The 19,025-nt window shown below is 37.6% G+C and overlaps 2 protein-coding genes across 4 annotated transcripts in view; both read right to left on the bottom strand.

Annotated features, from left to right (window-relative positions):
* Positions 1-374: 374 nt before the first annotated feature.
* Positions 375-19,025, bottom strand: part of PRRG1 (proline rich and Gla domain 1) — a 93,367-nt gene continuing 74,716 nt past the window's right edge. For all 3 annotated transcript variants that reach the window (XM_032261625.1, XM_032261626.1, XM_032261627.1), the window contains one exon: positions 375-4,519. In XM_032261625.1, the coding sequence (XP_032117516.1) occupies positions 4,034-4,519 (486 nt within the window). In that variant the 3' untranslated portion in view covers positions 375-4,033. The remainder of the gene's footprint in view (positions 4,520-19,025) is intronic.
* On the bottom strand, positions 16,346-17,956 carry LOC116539032 (putative ferritin heavy polypeptide-like 19). The gene is given in 1 exon segment (XM_032261624.1): positions 16,346-17,956. A coding segment is annotated over 1 exon segment (801 nt). The 5' UTR covers positions 17,159-17,956; the 3' UTR covers positions 16,346-16,357.

The following is a 19,025-nucleotide window of genomic DNA, read 5'->3' on the forward strand; positions in this document are numbered from 1 at the left end:
CTTTCTTTTCAAATGCAAGCTGTTCTGCTAAGAAACAACCAGCTCCTTGGTGTCTATAGGCAACTCCACTCCCAGGACTTGACAAACTACACTATGCAGGGAACTCAGTCTATTCCTTTGGAGCAATTGTTTCCATTTTGTGTCATGCCAAAGTCATTCAAAAGTGGTATAGAAAGTTCTTTCTCATGCTGAGAACACTCTCAGGTTTTGATCAGATGATTTCTGTTGTTTTTACTGAGCTATATTCCCTAAATTCACAAGAAAAAAAGAAGCATAACCATTTTACCTTATTAAAAAGAACATAATTAATAAGAACATATGCAGCATATTTACCACCTAACCATAGTATGATTAACATATGGCAGAAAAAAATCTCTTGGGTTTAAAAATAGCTTTATTTAACATACCAAAAACAGAGAAACATAAGAAAGACCCTACCTAGTATAAACATAAAAATAGTTAAATACCATAATTTAATGTAAACCAAGCATCTTAAAATGTGAAATATTATAATAAAATGCATACTATTTACACAGAACCAAGTTAAAGCTACCTCCACAGTTACTGGATCAGATCATCAATCTTGAAGTCATCGTTAGTAATGAAACAAAGACAACATCTTTATCTGTACTGGTCAATAGAAAAGAAGAAATCATTATATTTACTTTAAAGAAGTATAATTTATTGTGACATTTAGAGCAGGGAGGCAGAAAGTGCCAGTTCTAGGATTCCAGACACAACTACTGCACATGGAGGCATGTAAACCATTCCACAGGAAGATCATTGAGCCTGTTCTTTTATTTAAATGCAAATTGGTTGATTCAATTCAGTTACTCCTTAAGAAAGGTACTAAATATATTCTGTAAAAATAAACTTTTTAAAAAACAATCAAAGGTGAATGTAGTATCAATCAGGTAAGAAAGGCAAAAGCATAAAAAATATATGTTATTTCAAACAAAACCCTTAATTTTAATGAATGCTAAGAAACTCAGTTTATAAAACCAGATAGGGTAGCAAAAGGTATTTTAAAAAATATAAAAGCCAAATCAAACTCAAACAAAACAAACCCAAGTTAATGTTTCTTGAAGACAGTGGTATTTTGCTTATCCTATCATTATCATGCAAAAGCCACCATGAGATCTGTGGCTGATAGAGCTATTACTGTGAAGTAGTATGTTCTTTAACCAACAGTCTAAAATGCTATAGTCATTGGTCAGTTTAAGCATTTGGCTTTTTAGCTTCAAACATCATTTATTCTGATACTGCAATTCAGGTGTCTCTAAAAGGCAGCATTAAATCCAGTATCAGGAGTTTAAAATATAAAATAAGGTTGCTAGAAATCATACTTAGTAACAGAATATCCTGCTCCTATGTCTAATCTTGCACTTCTAAAACTTTTGGTCTCTGGACCCCTTTATACTCTCAAGATTTATTGAGGATCTGGATGCCAAAGTGCTTTTGTTTATAAGGTTTATATCTATCAACATTTAACATACTAAAAAAAATCCTGAAAATTTTTAAAGTATTAACTTATTTAAACATAATAAACCCATTACATGCTAACACAAATAACATTTTATGAAAAATAGCCATAGTTTCAAAAAGAGAAAGAGATTTGTGAGAAGATGGCATTGTTTTAGATTTGCAATACTCTTTTTGAGATAGAATGAACAGACAATGTCTTCAAAATTATTATAAAAATATTTTTGATCTCGCAGTCCCCCTGAAAGGCTCTCAAGGAACCCAGGGGTCCATGGGCCCATGGGCCATACTTTGAAAACTGCTGGTCTAATCTAAAGCCTGACATTAATGACAAAAAATGTCCACACAAAAGGTGTCTTAATTTTCATTTAAAAATAAACAAAAAACCCACATATACATACACAATTAACTTGATCAAACACTTCCTACTTTAGCTTTAAATAGAAGCCAAATATTCATGTGTACTCATGGCAAAACTAAAAATGTCATTTCTGAGACCAGGGTGAAGATATAATCAATCATTTTTAGTCCATGAAAGCTACTAAGCCTATTACCTAAGCACAAATGTCTTAGTTCCCTTTCCAACATTTGCTTAAACCTGTTTGTGCTGTGTGGGCTATCATCTTTCAGTTGGCACAGTTTCAGTATAGACCAGAGCATGGCAGGGGTTCTCTAACAGCCCACACACTCAGATTAAGAATATGTTACCCATTTATGGGGCAGCCTGCTCTGTTTCTCACTGTGTGAAAGCTCTCATACAATTTAGGAAAACAGAGGGAAAATTTTTCCTTGAAGCACAATGACAACATTACGAACCTGGTGTAGATAGCTCTTCACATTTTACAAATTTCTTAGGTACACACCATCTCATTTGATCCTTGTAAAGCCCTTAGAGAAGTGCAGGACAAATGATATTATCGCCATTTTAGAGTTGAGGAGGTTAAGGGTCAGATATGGTTCTTGTTCAAGGTACAGTTGATGGCAAGTATGTGATTGAGGGAGATCTGAATTCAGGTCATCTAACTCCCACTTCAAGATTCCCCTCAGTGTTCCTCCTTCCTTAGGTTCCAGGGCAGGATTGGGGGAGGGGTCCATAGGGATGGAGCTAGAAGCAGCAGGAAATGACACACCTGAAACCTGCATTCCTTCTGCCTGCCTCATCAATCATTTTATCCAACCCTGAGAAGGTTTGGAAGTGGTACAAATGTTTCCTTGAACTGACCTAATGAATTTGCCATCAGTGCATACAAAATGAAACTTTATGAAACAACTCTCTTGTTTTCTTTTATTTCTGAGCCAGCTTATGTTGGCAATCCATTTACAGCCTGTTCCCTCTGCTCCAAGAAAAGAGTAAAAACCCTGCAGTTAAAAAAATACCCGATGAAAATACAAAAGGAAGTAGCAACAATGATGAGATCTGTGTGGGGCTATTACTAGATTTAGTGTGCACCTAGCATAACACGGACTTTATAATCTTCTACCAATTGGAGGGCAATATAAAAATCACAGTCATAATCTAATGGAAAATTACCTCCTAACAATCTTGAGGCAAAGACATCAGCCTATACAAAAACATTAAGAAAATAATTTCAAAAATTTTAACTAAACTCATAAGGGCTTGAAAATTCTGTGGCAGGAGAGAATGTAGAATGTACAGTAAAAGGTAATAAAACAGTGAGAAGATTATTACCACCCATGAGTAAAGGAGTAATGGGTATCTATTCCCTGTCATTAATCCACACATATAACCATTTTAGAAGTTATTTCATTGCCAGGAAATCTGTCTCATCAAAATGTTAATATACACTGCAGGAGATATTCAAGATGCTAAGAAAATGCTGTTTAGTTTTTGAAGTGAGGGGAGTGGTCAACCAAAAAATAAATCCCTATTACAAAACAAGCCAAATGGCACCAATGACCTTATTGCTATCTGCTGTAAGCAAGTTATTACTAGCTTATGCATTATTGCTCACACACACTCTTTCTCTTTCTGAGATATTTATAACATCAAGAATGACTATGTGTAATTTTTTTCTTTTTAAGGTAGATGGAGAAATATCAAATTAACAAAAGCCAGTAACAATTGGAAAACATTCCAAGTACATCCTGTTTGCAAAAATCTGCAGCACGTCACTGGCTATTACACAAATTCTTGGTACCTTGTTTTGCAATTTTGGTGAGTAATGCTCTCTTTCCAGATGAGTTAGGTAGAAGTTAATGGATTTTTAAGACAGCTTTACATATACTGTGTTGATGCATACACATGTATATGTTTATAAACATATACACTTACATGTATGTCTCATCACATCACAGAAAGACCCCATTAGTATGTTTTCCCTATTCATATACTTCCCCTAGTAAAAATGAGTATGGATAATGATTCTATAACAAGAAGCAAAACTAAAGAAAATAAAACCAGAAAGTGTGAAGTGGTATGCTGTAAGAGTCCAATAAAATATGTCAATGAACATTTATGTAGTGGTAAAGTGCTAGAAATTTCTTTCATTAGTATTTTAAAAATGATTAGAGTAAAAAGAGGTTTGTAGCTTCATTTGATGGTGGTGACCACAGGCACCATAGGAATGGCACTGGCTGAGTTGGAGTTGACTATGTCCTCATACTCCGGGGGTGGGTCTAAATGAGGTTCTGTTTCACTCCTCCGCAGGTTCACCTGGCCAGTGGCTTCCTCATAGGTTGGTGGGGGATCACAATTGGACAGGCGAGTAGAGACGGAATCTGAGCGCCCAACTACGTATCCCAGAAAGCCTGGAGACAATCCACTGCTATCAAACACTTCATCTGGTGGGGGGCGTGGGGTGATAATATTAAGGTGCTGAGGGAAAGGAATGTGGCCTTCAGTCACTGTCTGTCTACGAGTTTTGTTTCTTAGGAAGCATCTCCAGATTAGGAAAATGACAAGGAGGATAATGAAGAGGCCAAAGATTAATGGAAAGGTAAGGTAAAATTGAAACCAGTCACTTCCTCGGTTACTCTCCCCTTGTTGCGCTTTTGTGTAGGTGCTCCAAAACTCCTTCTGAAAATACAATACAAAATAAATAGAAAATCAGTATGAATAAAAGATGGAAAATACCAGATGAATAAATGTCTGGGTTCAATGAACATAATGAACAAAAACCCAAAACCAAATTTGTTGAATCAAAGGGCCTACAGTCTATATTTTCCATGTGACAAGAAATTATAAATACACTATTGTGCTCATTCTGCAACGTCCCTAAAACGCTCAGTCACAATCCAAGAGTGTTTTTTACAACTTGGAGTTATTAATACTTTCAGCTATCACACTTTAGAGGAAAAAAATAATAAGGGTTTTCCCCTTTACTAATTATAACAAATAATTTACTGTTAAAATGTTAAATATCATCATTCTCCATATTCAACTACAAGATTCTCATCACATGATCCCTATCATCATTAATAGTATGTACGAGTTTAGGCTGTTGTAGTCTTTCAGTGCTCAAACACTCCAGAAACACCTTGTTTTCTAATGGTTCTGTTTGGAGTTTCTTGCCACCAGACATTCCTCCTCAGCTCCCTCTCCACTCCCAAAGTTTAGTACACAGATGTTGACTAAAGATCAAAATTACATATTGTTCCTAGGAGAGACCTCAGGCTAGTGAGAAAACTGCATTAGGTTACTTCTAAACCTGGACCTTAATCCCAAATGAAAAGTAGTCTAGTAGTTCAAGACTTTAATGTATGTAGGGGGAATTATTTAAAAGATAGAAAGGAAACTTGACCCAATTACTACTTATGAAACCTGGGCAAGTTACTCCTTAAGCCTCTGTTTCCTCACTTGTAAAATGGGATAATACAAACCTACCTTATAGGCTGTCTGTGCATTAAGTGAGATAACATTTATAACATGTCTAATTAAGTCCCTGGCATATAAACACTCATATTAGTGTTTATATATTATATAATAATTTATATTATAATACATATTAGTGATTATAATTAATTGTATATATCATAATCAGATCTCTGCTTCAGAATGACTGATTATGTATCCCTTACTTTGATACAAAGACCATCCTCAACTGCAATGCTACTGACTCCATTTACCAAGTGCTTTTCTCACAATCATATTTATTTGCAGGTATTAAAGGTCACTGATAATATCTGAAATGCCTGCCATTTCATATTATTCAATTATCTGGCATCAAGAGAGGGAACCCTTGGAATGCAAATTGCAAAAAGAAGAGCCGGGGAGAGGAGTTAGCTCACTGCACAAACGGACAAATAGAGGGAATTGGACTACATCTGTAATTCTGAACTCAGATGTCCTATGGCGGCATGGAATCTACATAAAACAGCAAATCTGGTCCAAACTAATACTATGAGCACTAAAGCTTCTTGTTTTATAGTCATATATTTTACTTCACTTAGTCATACAGCCTTTTAAAGTACCCTGTGGTCATAATAATGACTCCTGAAGGAGATCGCTGAGGTATATTGTTACTCTAACATTCGGTAATTCTAAGAGGAACTGGACATGTTATAAGAAATATTATATGATTAAAGTCTGTACAGGTTTGCAATGAATTTCACCTAAAAATCCAGATGAAAATATGCAAGATTCAATACTAAAATAAGCACAAAGTAGAAAAAGTAGAGTCTGGATACAGCATTCATCTCAGGATAATATCCAAAAGCTGAAATTGTCAAAGGACTCATTTGCTTCACTGATATCGAAATATATTCACAGGTAAAAACTATTAAATATAGATGTATGAAGACTTTTTACACAATAAATTTGCTGCTAAAATTGTACATTATTAAATTTCTATATAACTGTCCCTTTTAGGATTGAAAAAACTTAATTATATAAAATTTTACTCATGTAAAAAGAGCAAAAATGAAAATAAATCACTTGGAGTTCCAGCATAAAGATATAAGCAGGATTCACATTTTGGTTTACATCATTTAAAAAATGTTTTACATCTCTTTCTCCCATACACTTGCCAATCACAGTTGTACTCCTAAAAAATAACAGAGTCTTACAAATTTGGAATCAAACTGCACTAAGTAGAATAAATGAGACTTATCAAGTATCTGATCCATAGTAAATTTTCCTTTATCTGCAGGTGAGACTTTACCCTCTCTCTTTGCAGTCTCTCAGATCACCACTTCCTCTTACTCTATTTCAATTTATCCCAAAATACCAATAAATATATGTGAATTAAGTAATTATATGATGCTAACCTTAAATAAATACAATAAAATGTGGCTCTTTTATATTGTTCACATTACTTTGGAATACCCAAACATTAATCTACATGAATCTTTTTTGCACGCCTACTTGGATAATCCAGTTTCTCTGTTTTTTTGGCATTCTAGGAAGTAAAAAATGTTTAGACTAATTTTTCCCCTTTGGAAAAAAGTTAAAGAAAAATAATCGCACATTTATTTTGAATGGATAAAAACACAGCTTAGGCAAAAACTGAATTGCAAACCAGATTTTAATTATACACTTAGTAACTTAATTAATCCTTAACACATCAAATACTATAGGCTCTTTTTTTTTTTTTTTTTGGTTTAAACAAACACAGAGATGTTTATTTTTGCAGAACATTCAAAAGTAAGTTGCAGGTAACACAAAAGTTCATCACTAAATACCTCAGCATGCATCTCCCAATAAGAAGGAAATCCTCTTCCAAAAGCACAATACCATAAACATATTTAAGAAAAATTCACATTATTTCTCTAATATTATCTAATTTAAAGCTTATCAAACTGTCCATATTGTACCCAAAATATCTTTTATAGCTGGTTGTTTCAAAGCAAGATCCAGTCAAATTTTGTGCATTGCATTTGGCTATCATCTCTCTTTAGTTCTTTTATCTCAGAACATTCTCCATTTTTAAAATGATATTGACTGTTATTGTCTTTTTGAAGACACCAGGGCAACTGACCTATGGAGATCACACAATCTGGATTTGCCTGATTGTTGTTTTGCGGTATCCTTTAACTTGTTACTTTATCCCTTGTGTTTTATACAAACAGTAAGTTGGGTCTAAAGACTTGATTACATTCAGGTTAAGCATCCAGGCTCTGTTATCATCACCACTTTGCAGATGAGAAAATGGAGGCTCAGAGAGGTTACATAATGATAAAGTCAAGGTCATCTAAACATTGGAGCTGGGATTTCAACCCAAGAGGTCTGGCGCCAGAGCAAACCAACAAGCAATCTGCCCTGATGTATAAGTAATTCGGAACCAGTTTGGCAACTTTCCTAAAATTCAATCTTCCATCATTTCCAAGAAGTAGTCAAAAGCAAGCTGCTTCATTTTACAGATTAAATACTTTCAATTAAGGAAACAATCTGAATAAAAACACAATGACAGATTTATTTATTTGGAAAAGAGACTGATATGTCCTTGAGGGTCAGAAGAAAATTCACGTGAAATCAGTTCTAATAATTATCATTCGAACAAATAACCTCAGATTATGTTTCTGTAAGCAATTTACGCAGTTCTTTTTATTTTGAAATCAGCAATAAGGTACTTAGAATAAGCAAATGATTTCAAGACTTGGTAGAGCAGTGCTTTAGAAAGATTTAACATTAGTGGCTGGCAATAAAATGTGGCACAAACGTGTGTTCCTAAACAAGAATTACTATCATAATTGAATCATACTTTTATAGCACTCTTAAGCACAATGTAAAAGATTGAATGAAGAAAAGAGTCACTAAAGAAACTCCATAGTTTTCACTCAGGATAAAATTAAAGAAGTGATAAACACAATCTGCAGCTGCCAGAGAGGTCTGACAACCATTTCAGAGGGAAGAGCTTCAAGAGGTAGATGTTTCATCCTGTGAGCTGAATGCTAGAACAAAATTAAGTAGGTGTAAGATTCTTACAAATCATATTTGTTTTACTTTTATTAAATGTGTGCCTTTTTGTTTTGAATGTTCTTACTGCCATTTACAAACAGAATTTGAGTGACTCGAGGCCTTCATAATTGCAAAGACATGTTTTACAATCTAATTAATCAGCTTAGAACCTACATAAGAAGTGAATTTGTATTGCTGAGGAGAGCCTAGCAGCATTTATATACAGGCTCTCCTATAGCTTCTCCCTATCCTTGAAGGAGAATGACATTAAAGGGAAGGAAGGACCTTAGGAGTCGAGGGACTAAAAACCAATCCTAACTACAAAAGCTGCCTTGTTGAGAGTAGAAGGTAGAAATATCCCCCAAGTTGGGAGGGCCCCTTGAGCCCAGGAGTTAGAGACAAGCCTGGGAAACAGGGAGACTCCAGCTCTTTAAAAAGTATCCTAAAAGATGTGTTTTGTATTCTTTTTTCAAAAAGTAAGGTATTATCTTGAAAACTGTCAGAAGATGGACAAGTTAATGGGAAACAATATTATGCTGAGCATGATAAGCATCAATTCAATTTACTATCAGTTGAAGATGATATGGCTGGGGGAAGACCAAAGGTTGGTGGCATGCTGTTTCATGCTGGGCACTATATTTTGCAAGGTGGCACACAAGTTACATAAAGGAAACTCTCATAATTTAGATGAAATTATTTAGAAACAGTTATGGTTTGGATTCAGGACACTTAAATGGAACTGGGCAGGAGAATAGAGTCTGGAGACAGGGAGCTTTCACTTCAGCTTGTGATTGGTCGCAGGCCAAGTCTTCATTTGCATGCAGTATAACTTCACTTCAGCCTCTGACTAGTCACAGGCCAGGTGTTCATTTACACAGGGTGTAACCAATAGGAAACCTCTAAATGGTAATTAATCCCCAGAAGATTTTGTAACCAGGGCTCTTTAGCCACCTGCTTTTTCAGCTCCTGCTCTGTGGAGCATACTTTTGCTTCAATACATCTATGCTTTCATTGGTTCGTTCTTTTGTTGCTTTGTTTGTGCATTTTGTCCAAATCTTTGCTCAATATGTCAAGAACCCTGGATGATTTGTCAAGACCCTTCACTGGTAACAGAACCAAAGCAGCTGGGGGATTGGTACCTGTCCTGATGTAATAAGCAAAAGGAGGAATCCCAAGTTCCAGAATATCACTAGTGACCAGTATGTAAACTGACTGCTAAAAACTCATTCTTTCATATCATTAAGGAGAGAAACATAAGGTACAGGATCCTGTGAATTATGTTACTATTTGGTATATATCCATGCATGCATACTTCTCTATAAAACAAAAGTTTGTAAATGCTATGGTATGGATGCGGTTTCTTCTTGCTAAAACTCATGTTGGAAGTTGAATTACCAGTGTTGCAATGTTGAGAGGTGGGCCGTAGTGGGAGGTGTTTGAGTCTGGGGTGGCACATGAATGTCTTGGTGCCCTTCTCACTGTAGTCAGTGAATTTTTCCTCTGGAGAGACTAGATTAGTTCTCACAGGTATGGACTAGTTTCCGAGAGAGTGGGTTGTTATAAAGGGAGGCTCTTCCTCAGGTTTGGTCCCTCTTCACATGTGCCTACTTCTACTTTGACCTTCTCTGCCATGTCACCACAGAGCACAAAAGCTCCCACCAGAATCTGAGCTGATACCAGCCCCATGGCTCTTGAACTTCCCAGCCTGCAGAACTATGAGCTAAACAAATCTCTCTATAAATTAGTCTCAGGGATTCTGTTATAGCAACACACAAAACAGAGGAGGAAAGAAAGGATATACAAAAAACTCCTAAGTAAGGTTACCTTTCAGGTAGGCCTGGTACGGAAGACACTTGAGAGCCTGAAGACAGGGACATGAGGAAGGCTTCATCACATATCATTTTATATGTTTTACTTCTGAACATTATGGAATGTATTATTTCTGGGAGGTCAACAGGTACAGGTAACCCATTCTAGAATCCTGGCTATGAATTACAGGTTGAGAGAACAGCCAGTTAGAGATGCAGACAAAGTTTAGGGACCTGTATAAACTCTAGGAATAGGACACATTGTTACACACTGCCCCCCAAAAAAATTCAATGTTGCCTTAACAAGGATGAAGGAGTAAAATGGCTGTTGGCTAAGTAACCAAAAATATTTTCTATACTTCTCTTACATGGAAGTGCTATATTAAATCATTATCATCTTAGGTTAAATACAGTACACTGCTTTTGTTTATGCCACACACATTGTATGTAATAGGGAAATTATGCACCAAATTGCAATGAACATATTGGAGGTATAAAGACAATTGCACATTTAAAAATATTTGGTAGCTTTAGGTAAAATCAGGGCCTGTGATAAGTTACTATACAATGGCATTGGTAAACATTTTTTTGTTAAGAACTCCAAAGTAAATATTTTAGACTTTGTAGGACATACAGTCTTAGTCTTACATACTAACTCTACCTTTGCAGCATGAACCCAGCAACAGGCAATATGTAAATCAATGGCCATGCATCTGTTCTAATTAAACTTTATTTACAAGAACAGATGGTGGACGATATTTGGCTTCTAGGCCATATTTTTCCAGCCTGTGTTTTGAAAAAATAAATGGATTGCCAAACTATTTATAAAACAGAATGATTAAAAGTGTGCACATGCGTTTATATGTATGTGGAACATAACGGGTAAGTGTGTGGAACATAAACAGAAATGAGAAAAGGTTTCGAAGTCTTTTTGGATATATGTCAGTTCAATAATTGTTGTTGAAGAGAGTAAGTTTTTGGTGTTTTGTGCAGTAAATACATGGGGACATGATTGAGTAAGTTCATTATGTTCAAGCATCAGTATTATTTTTCAGTATCCTAGGTTATCCCAAGGTACAGCTAGGGTAGAGAACCAGGATGTTAAAGCAGTGCTTCAACAACTTCGGTGTGCATACTCATCACCTGGGGTCCTGTTAAAATGCGGACTCTAATACTGTCGCTCTGGGGTGGAGCTTGAGATTTTGCATCGCTAACAAGCTCTCAGTTTACATTGTTGCTGTTGGTCCAGAGCAAACTTTGAGCAGCAAGATGCTAGCAGTGGTTTTCAATGTCTGGGATGACTAGGTCCTGCCCCAGAGACTTATGTATTTGATCTAGGCACTGAAACTTTTTAAAACTTCTGCAGGTGATTTGAATGAGCAGAAAAGTTTGAGAACCTCTATGCCAAACATGATGATGATTTATTGATTTTAGTTATAATATCAGTGGCCCTAATGTGTTCCCTTTTTCTCATTTTCTTGCTAAGCCCTACCTAGCCATTTTTATCCTTTTCAGCTCCAAATATCCAGACGAAGGTGTGGATCTGGGTTAGGACTTCATCGTGTTGCTCTTATCCATCTCTGAGGAGTGGGAGGAAGTTCTGAATGGAACTAGGAGGCTCAGGCAACCTGGGATTGGGAAGAACAAGCACAGTGTACTAGCGGTGAATTTAAAGGAAAGCTGGTTGAGACAGAATTGGGGGGGATTGCCACAAAAAGCTATCACAACAGAACCTGTCCCCAGTCTTCAGCCTGAATGTGGGACAGCAAAAACAGCCATGTACCCTCCTGAGTCCTGGTGGAACCTGACAACCAAACCATTTTTCTAAGGGTTTTCCCATATGTGTATGCAGGGTGACGTGATGGGTAGAAATACAAGACAGACCGCCAGTGCTAATGTATACAACTGAAGCCTTTCCCCCAAAGGATACATAATACAAATGATCTTTGAAGTGAGTGGAGGATGATGATGGTGATTATGGTGTAACTCATAGCTACTATATAATGTACTTAACACCATGCCTGGCATTGCTATAAGTGATTTACATAGATTATTTAATCTCAGCAACCTAATGAGGTTGATGCTTTTATTATCTCTATTTTATATATGAAGAAACTGAGGTACAAAAAAGTTTAATGACTTGTCCAAGTTGAGTGGCTAAGTTGGGATTTGAACCCAGGCAATCTGAAGTTAAGAAACCACTGTAGCATACTATCGCTCCAAAATATGAAAGTAAGAAGCATCCTCACTAGCCAGATGGTTTTAAAAATGTAAGCACTCGCAAAGAGATGGTCACCTTGTTCTTCCTCATGTCTAGTAGAGAAAATATATGTATGATCTGAGACAAAGTCACAGACAAAGTCATTTTGTCCAAGAGAGGAAAGAGATCCTCAAATCAGGCAGATAAAGAAATACAGTGGGAAGACCAAATTAGGCTTAGAATAGTAAAGGGGCAAGAATAACTTCTGGAAGCTTAAATGACCATAATCCTCATTTTTAAGAAAGTGTTACCCATCTTGTTTCTGGCACCAACAGACTAATATCTAGCTAAACACAGTATTGACTTTGAAGTTGGTTAATGAGTATTTTAATTCATTAAAATAAAAGAAATTACATGCTTAGTCTATATAAGTTTAACTTACTTTAGTCCTTTAGTGAATTGTGAATTGGCTCCTGTTAGTGGTCAGGAGAATGCTTTGTATTTGGTGTAGAAACCAAATAAATCAAGCTATTATCATCTTTTGAGTACAAACAATGTTTGTTTGTAAAGGGCCAGTTTTATATTTAAGTAAACATTAAAATCTGCATTGAAGCAGTGAGTCTGCATCTTTCAGCTGCCTGTGCTCGTTAAATGAAATGTTTAATCCTGCTGTGTCGAGCTCACTAGAAGGTCACCCCTCACTTTAAAGCCAAGAATACTGCCACTGTCACTGCTATGGTAAGTAACAGCCAGCCAGCCTGCTAGCAAAAGGTGATAGCACCAGCATTATAAATAAACAGGACTGGTTGTGAGGTAGCTACACAGTTTTAAAGATGCTGTTAATGAACATTATGGACAATGTATGGTGTGGCTAGTTGATAACACTTTAGCTGATTTTTTTCATGAGATGGAAAAAAAATCAGCAAAATAAAGGCACATCTTCAGTTCATTTAGAAGTCAGCATCCAAGGTAAAAGAATTCTCTGTTGGACTTGACATCACTCCCATCCTCTGATACTCACCTACTCTCTTTTCAAAGAAGTTAGTCTTTCCTTCCAGTGAAATATTCTCCATAAAGTCAAATGGATTCTCTACTCTGAAAACCTTCCTAAAACCCGGTTCCAGCATAAGTCTATCTGCCACAAACTCAATGTATTGCTTCATTAGAGTGCAATTCATTCCGATGAGCTTCACAGGCAAGGCCTCAGTGAGGAACTCCTGTTCTATCTGAACAGCATTGATAATTATTTCTCTTACTCTCTCCTCTGATGGTTTGTGTACTAGGTGTTTGAACAACAGGCAAGCAAAATCACAGTGTAAACCCAATTCTCTGCCCCATCTGAGTAGAGTGTTGTGTGATTAATGAATCTCTCAGGGCAAGGAGCTTCTTAAGTTAAATCCCTAGAAATTTAGGCATGATCTGGGCCTTCATATGAGTGAGAAGCCGTTTCATTTTATTTCTCACTGTAGTTTCCCCAACTTCTAGTTAATAAGATTCTTGAAGAGTTTTCACATGTGGGAGCTAAGGTAGTCTTGTAAAATTTCAAGTCATCCTTAAACAAAATGACCCACCTAAGATCTTGCTCCTGTTAAGAGACAAAATTGTTTATTCTAGTTTTGTTTGTATGTAAGTAGGTTGTGTGAGTTAATTCATTTATATTTACTATGTTTTTTAAATTAGAAATTTTTAAATTATGTATGTCCTTTTAGATTTTGCCTGTAGTTCATACTTTGAAATAATTGCCGGTGTCTTATTCTAGCATTGTCTAAATCTGACCATCATCTAGGGGAGTCTTAAACTTCAGTAGGAATCCATGAGTTATAAATACAGTTTCCATTCAAATATTCATTTCAAAAGGAAACAAATATTCTTAATAGGGCTACTTTGAATTAATCTGCCTTTACATTTGAGAGAAAAGAAAATCTGTCTTTATGTTTAGAAGCCGTGAGTTATTAATACAGTTTCCATTCAAATTTTAATTTCAAAAGGAAACAATCAAATATTCTTAATAGGGCTACTTTGAATTAATCAGCCTCTAGGTTTGGGAGAAAAAAGCTGAGACATTGCTTGAAAGATGATGCAAGATAAATGTTGACTTTTGGCCCCATTTGTTAATTGTATTCACTATTTGAACATTGTTGTGTTCTGTTGTTAGTTTTCATCATTTACTGTATAGTCAATTTTTAAATCTCTGTATAACTTTTCCTAGCTTTTAAGTTATTGTTACCTAAAGTTAATGAATCCAGATTAAAATAAAGGCTTTGCCTTGCAAAAAAAAAAAAAAAAAAAGTGTTACAATACAGTTATCAAATAAAGTAATAATTGCATATCTAAATTTGTTCATATTTTACTACTGTTCAAACCAATCAGTTAGTGTTAGAAAAATCGAGCTACACATGTAACTTTGAATACTGCATATAAAACCTGTAATTTTTATTTTTTATATAATAATCTACATGTAGCACTGAAGGAACAAAATGTTTCAAGTAGTTTTTCAGAAACATGCAACCTAAGGTTTATATACAAATTTCATCTGTTTAGATAGAGAACAGACTGAAAGATATGGCAGGAGTTGTCAAAGAAGAAAGAAAAAAAAAACAAAAAAACAAAAAAAACCGTAGGCTTACATCACTACCAGTTCTCTAAGGAATCTTTCTCTTACTGGGAAATAATTTCATTCTATCCATAGTCATAAGACAAGATAAAAGAACTCTTTTCCACATCTAGAAAGGAGAAGCTAGAGGTCACACTGATAATCAGCACAAGCTGATTTGAAAATACACTGGGAGTGGGCACTGGGAGCCATGGTCTGGAATAAGGTAATGGGAAGGTGGGTCCAGAAACTCTCCGGGTGTTCAAACATCTCAACTATCCCCTAAATGTTAGCTGCCCTGAGCTTGGGGATGGATTTGTCACACTCTCTTACACTCTTTTTCTGGTGAGCTCATCCAATCACATGACCTCAGTATCATCTATAAAATGTCTCCCACATGTATATTTCCAAACCTGACATTCATTTTTCCATCTACTTGACTGATGTTTCCACTTGGATATCTAATAAGGATCCAATATTTCACATGACATATATTCCGCAACTCTCTACCCTATGTGTCTCCACTGCAAATGTCCTGAGGTTAATAATAGCAACATCAACGCAGGTCCTCAAGATCAAACACCAGAACTTAGATCATTTTCCCTATCTCACAGTCCTCGCCTCCTGTCCATGAGAAAAACTTGTCACTTTATCCAAAATCCATCTGGAACCAGTGAATCTCTCTTCATATCCTCAGCCACTATCACAGTTCAAGCCACACTAGACCCTCACCTGGATCAGCTACAATGGCTCTACCTGGTCTGCACCTTCAACTCTCCCTCACCCCTCTACATTCTTCAAAACAGCCAGTCACTGGCTTAACAGTTGGGAGTATTTATTCTACTTTCTATTCTGAATCACAAATTGGACCTCCAACTTTGACCTGTTATTTTTCAGTCCTTTTACTGAGGTATATTTTTTCCATGTTAGTTTATTGGAAGAAATGGCACAATTGAAAGTTTAAAAAAAAAAAAAAAAACAGGAGTAGAGGATTTATAAGGGCAATATGCAGGAAATCACCCCCATATCTATGGGGAAGCCAACCTAAGTCTCAGTCCCACTATCTGTCACTCCAGGTGAGCTTGGCAAAGATGTATTCTGCCTTGCTGTCACCCAGAGCCCCAATCATGCTGTCTAGAAACAAGAAAAGTTATCCTTTGCTTACTCAAACAAAAAAGTTTTCATGAAAAATTGATGACCCCCTTTATTTTAATCCCTGCCCAATCCCATTTCCTTCACTTCTTCCCCAGAGGCAGCCACTAGTATGAATTCCATACCATGTTTTACACTGTATCATGCACATGCACCCACAGATACCATGACCCAAGACTGCTCACCCCATCTAATCCTACCCACCCCACCCATTTCACCCCACCCTACCCCACCTCACCCAACTCTATCCCACATGCTCTCAAAGTTTATAAGGGGAAGACTAATGTGTTTTCCAGGGGCGCATAGAATACCTTTCCCCTCCGCTTGCACAGATCCTGAGCTGCATGCAGATGGAGCAGAGCTGGGTGGAGAGACTGCTGGATACCTACTTTAAACCTGCATGGAGATGTGCCCCGATTCCTAAAAGGTGAGAGTGTTGCAGGCACGCATGAACTGGACACTTTATTGCTTTGAGAACCAGTTAACTTTATTGCCAACAATGGTAAAACTGAAAGGAAAATACTGAAGAGAACGTTGTGAAAGGGTAACATGCATGTCCCTCCTGGTGGCCCGACCTGGGTAAGGCACACCATGGCTGTAGGGCCCGTCTGGGCTCAGGTCTCTTTCTCGCTGCCAGCCAGGGTAAGCTTGTCAAAGAGGTACTCTGCCAGGCCGGGTTCCAGGGACCACATCTTGCACAGGATGCTCAGGTAGCCACCCAGCTCTTTCATGGTCTTGGCTTGCTGGTTGAGGAAGTGGCTCTCCATGAAGTCGCACGGCTGGGGGTTGCCCTTCACAAGGGCCAGCTGGTACAGCTCCACGAGGCTCTGGTTGATGTTCTCCTCCAGGTGAAAGGTGCACCCCATGGCCTCGAGCCTGCTCTCCCAGCCTCGGCGCTCTGTCTTCCTAATGTTGTAAAGGCAGATGTGACCACTGTGCTGGTTCTGCAGCCTCATCAGCTCCTGGGCATGCTCTCTCTCCGCGTGTGACTGGTGCAGGAAGTATCGGCCAAAGTGCTCCAGGGCTGCATCATCCTGGTCGAAGTAGAAGGCCATGGACAGGTACATGTAGGAGGCATGGAGCTCCAGGTTGATCTGGATGTTAATGGCGGCCTCGCAGCTGGGGTGGTAGTTCTAGTATACCTGCAACACTGGGGTGGTGACCATGACGGGCAGCTCGGGGCATAGTGAGCAGGTGGGCGGCAGTGGTGGTGGTAGTGGTTGGCTGAAGGTAGATGGCTAATGGTGGACAGGGGACCATAAGTGGGTATTTGGGCCCCTTAATGGGGGAGGGGTGCACTCCCTTTCAGGGGAAGTGGGCTGGGAGTAGAGTAGGCATTATGTTCCATGTGCAACCCACTGAACTCTGCATTGTCTGACCTCTGTTCAATTTTTAGTTTTGCAGTAACATTTCTAATGTCCAAGGACTTTCTCTTATGCTCTAATTGTTCCCCTCTGTAACAGCTTCATCTCATTTTATAAACCTATTGTTTCCTTAAATTCTGAGAATATCAATTTGATATTTTTGGTAATATTCTCTTCTGTTTCCCATATTATATCTCCTTCCAGAATTAGTTCTGCTTTGTCTAGAGTTTGCCTTGAGTTTAAATATCTTAAAATAGATGGCTGGGCATGGTGTCTCACACCTATAAATCCCAGTACTTTAGGAGGCCAAAGTAGGAGGATCACATTTGAGTCTAGGAGTTCGAGACCAGCCTGGGCAACATGATGGGAACTTGTCTGTACACACAATTTCTTTTTAAAATTAGTCAGGAATCGTGGCATGCAACTGTGACCCTCAGCTACTCAGGAGGCTGAGATGGTAGGATCACTTGAGCACAGGAGGTTGAAGCTACAATGAGCCATGTTCACAGAAGCACTCCAGCCTTGGTAACAGAGCAAGACCCTGTCTTAATTTTAAAACACTAATAAAATAAAATAGAAAACAGCAAAGTGGAATGCAACAGTTTTAATGAAAAACTAATATAAAACCTAGGTTAACAGGGAATTATAATTTTTATTAATTTATCCTATTTTACTTATTAATACACTCCTGTGTCTTTATAATCGGTCTTTCCAAGTAATAAAAATGAATCCCTGTAGCACTGAAAATTTTCAATATCTTTAGATAGAACTACTTCTTTGTTATCTCCTCTACCTTTTTAAACATTACTCTAGACTCATCAGTTTCTTTAACTTAAAGGTAGCTGCCCTGAACTTGATCTCAGTATCAAACCAAAAAGTTAAAAATTATCTGTCTAACAGTTCAGATTGCCACTTCTCAGATAACAGGAAATCAGCCTACTCCTATACTCTTCCCAAATTGTCCCAATTATATTGTAGGTTCTATTAGGTTTCCTTCTCCTCAAGACATTATATCTTAGGCTGCAAGTGTATCAGCTACATGGTATGATGCTGATGAGTACTGGCTTAAGATTCAAAAGCCCTCAAGCCTGTAATCCCAGCACTGTGGGAGGCTGAGGTGGGTGGATCATGAGGTCAAGAGATCGAGACCATCCTGGTCAACATGGTGAAACCCCGTCTCTACTAAAAATACAAAAAATCAGCTGGGCATGGTGGCGCGTGCCTGTAATCCCAGCGACTCAGGAGGCTGGGGCAGGAGAATTGCCTGAACCCGGGAGGCGGAGGTTGAGGTGAGCCGAGATCGTGCCATTGCACTCCAGCCTGGGTAACAAGAGCGAAACTCCGTCTCAAAAAAAAAAAAAAAAAGATTCAAAACCCACAAGTTCCAATTCCATTCAGAAGTCAGAAGTATCACAGGTCTTTTGGACACTTAAAATACTGCTCTAAAGTTGGAAAGAATATTACCTGCTCTGTCTATCCCAAAGGACGTTGTTCTAAAGAATTTTAAATTAGTAGAGGTTGGGCACAGTGGCTCCCACCTGTAACCCCAGAACTTTGGGAAGTGGAGGTG

This window comes from Sapajus apella, unplaced genomic scaffold (genome assembly GCF_009761245.1).
Source record: "Sapajus apella isolate SASKATOON/1434 unplaced genomic scaffold, GSC_monkey_1.0 scaffold125, whole genome shotgun sequence".
Taxonomy (NCBI): Eukaryota; Metazoa; Chordata; class Mammalia; order Primates; family Cebidae; genus Sapajus; species Sapajus apella.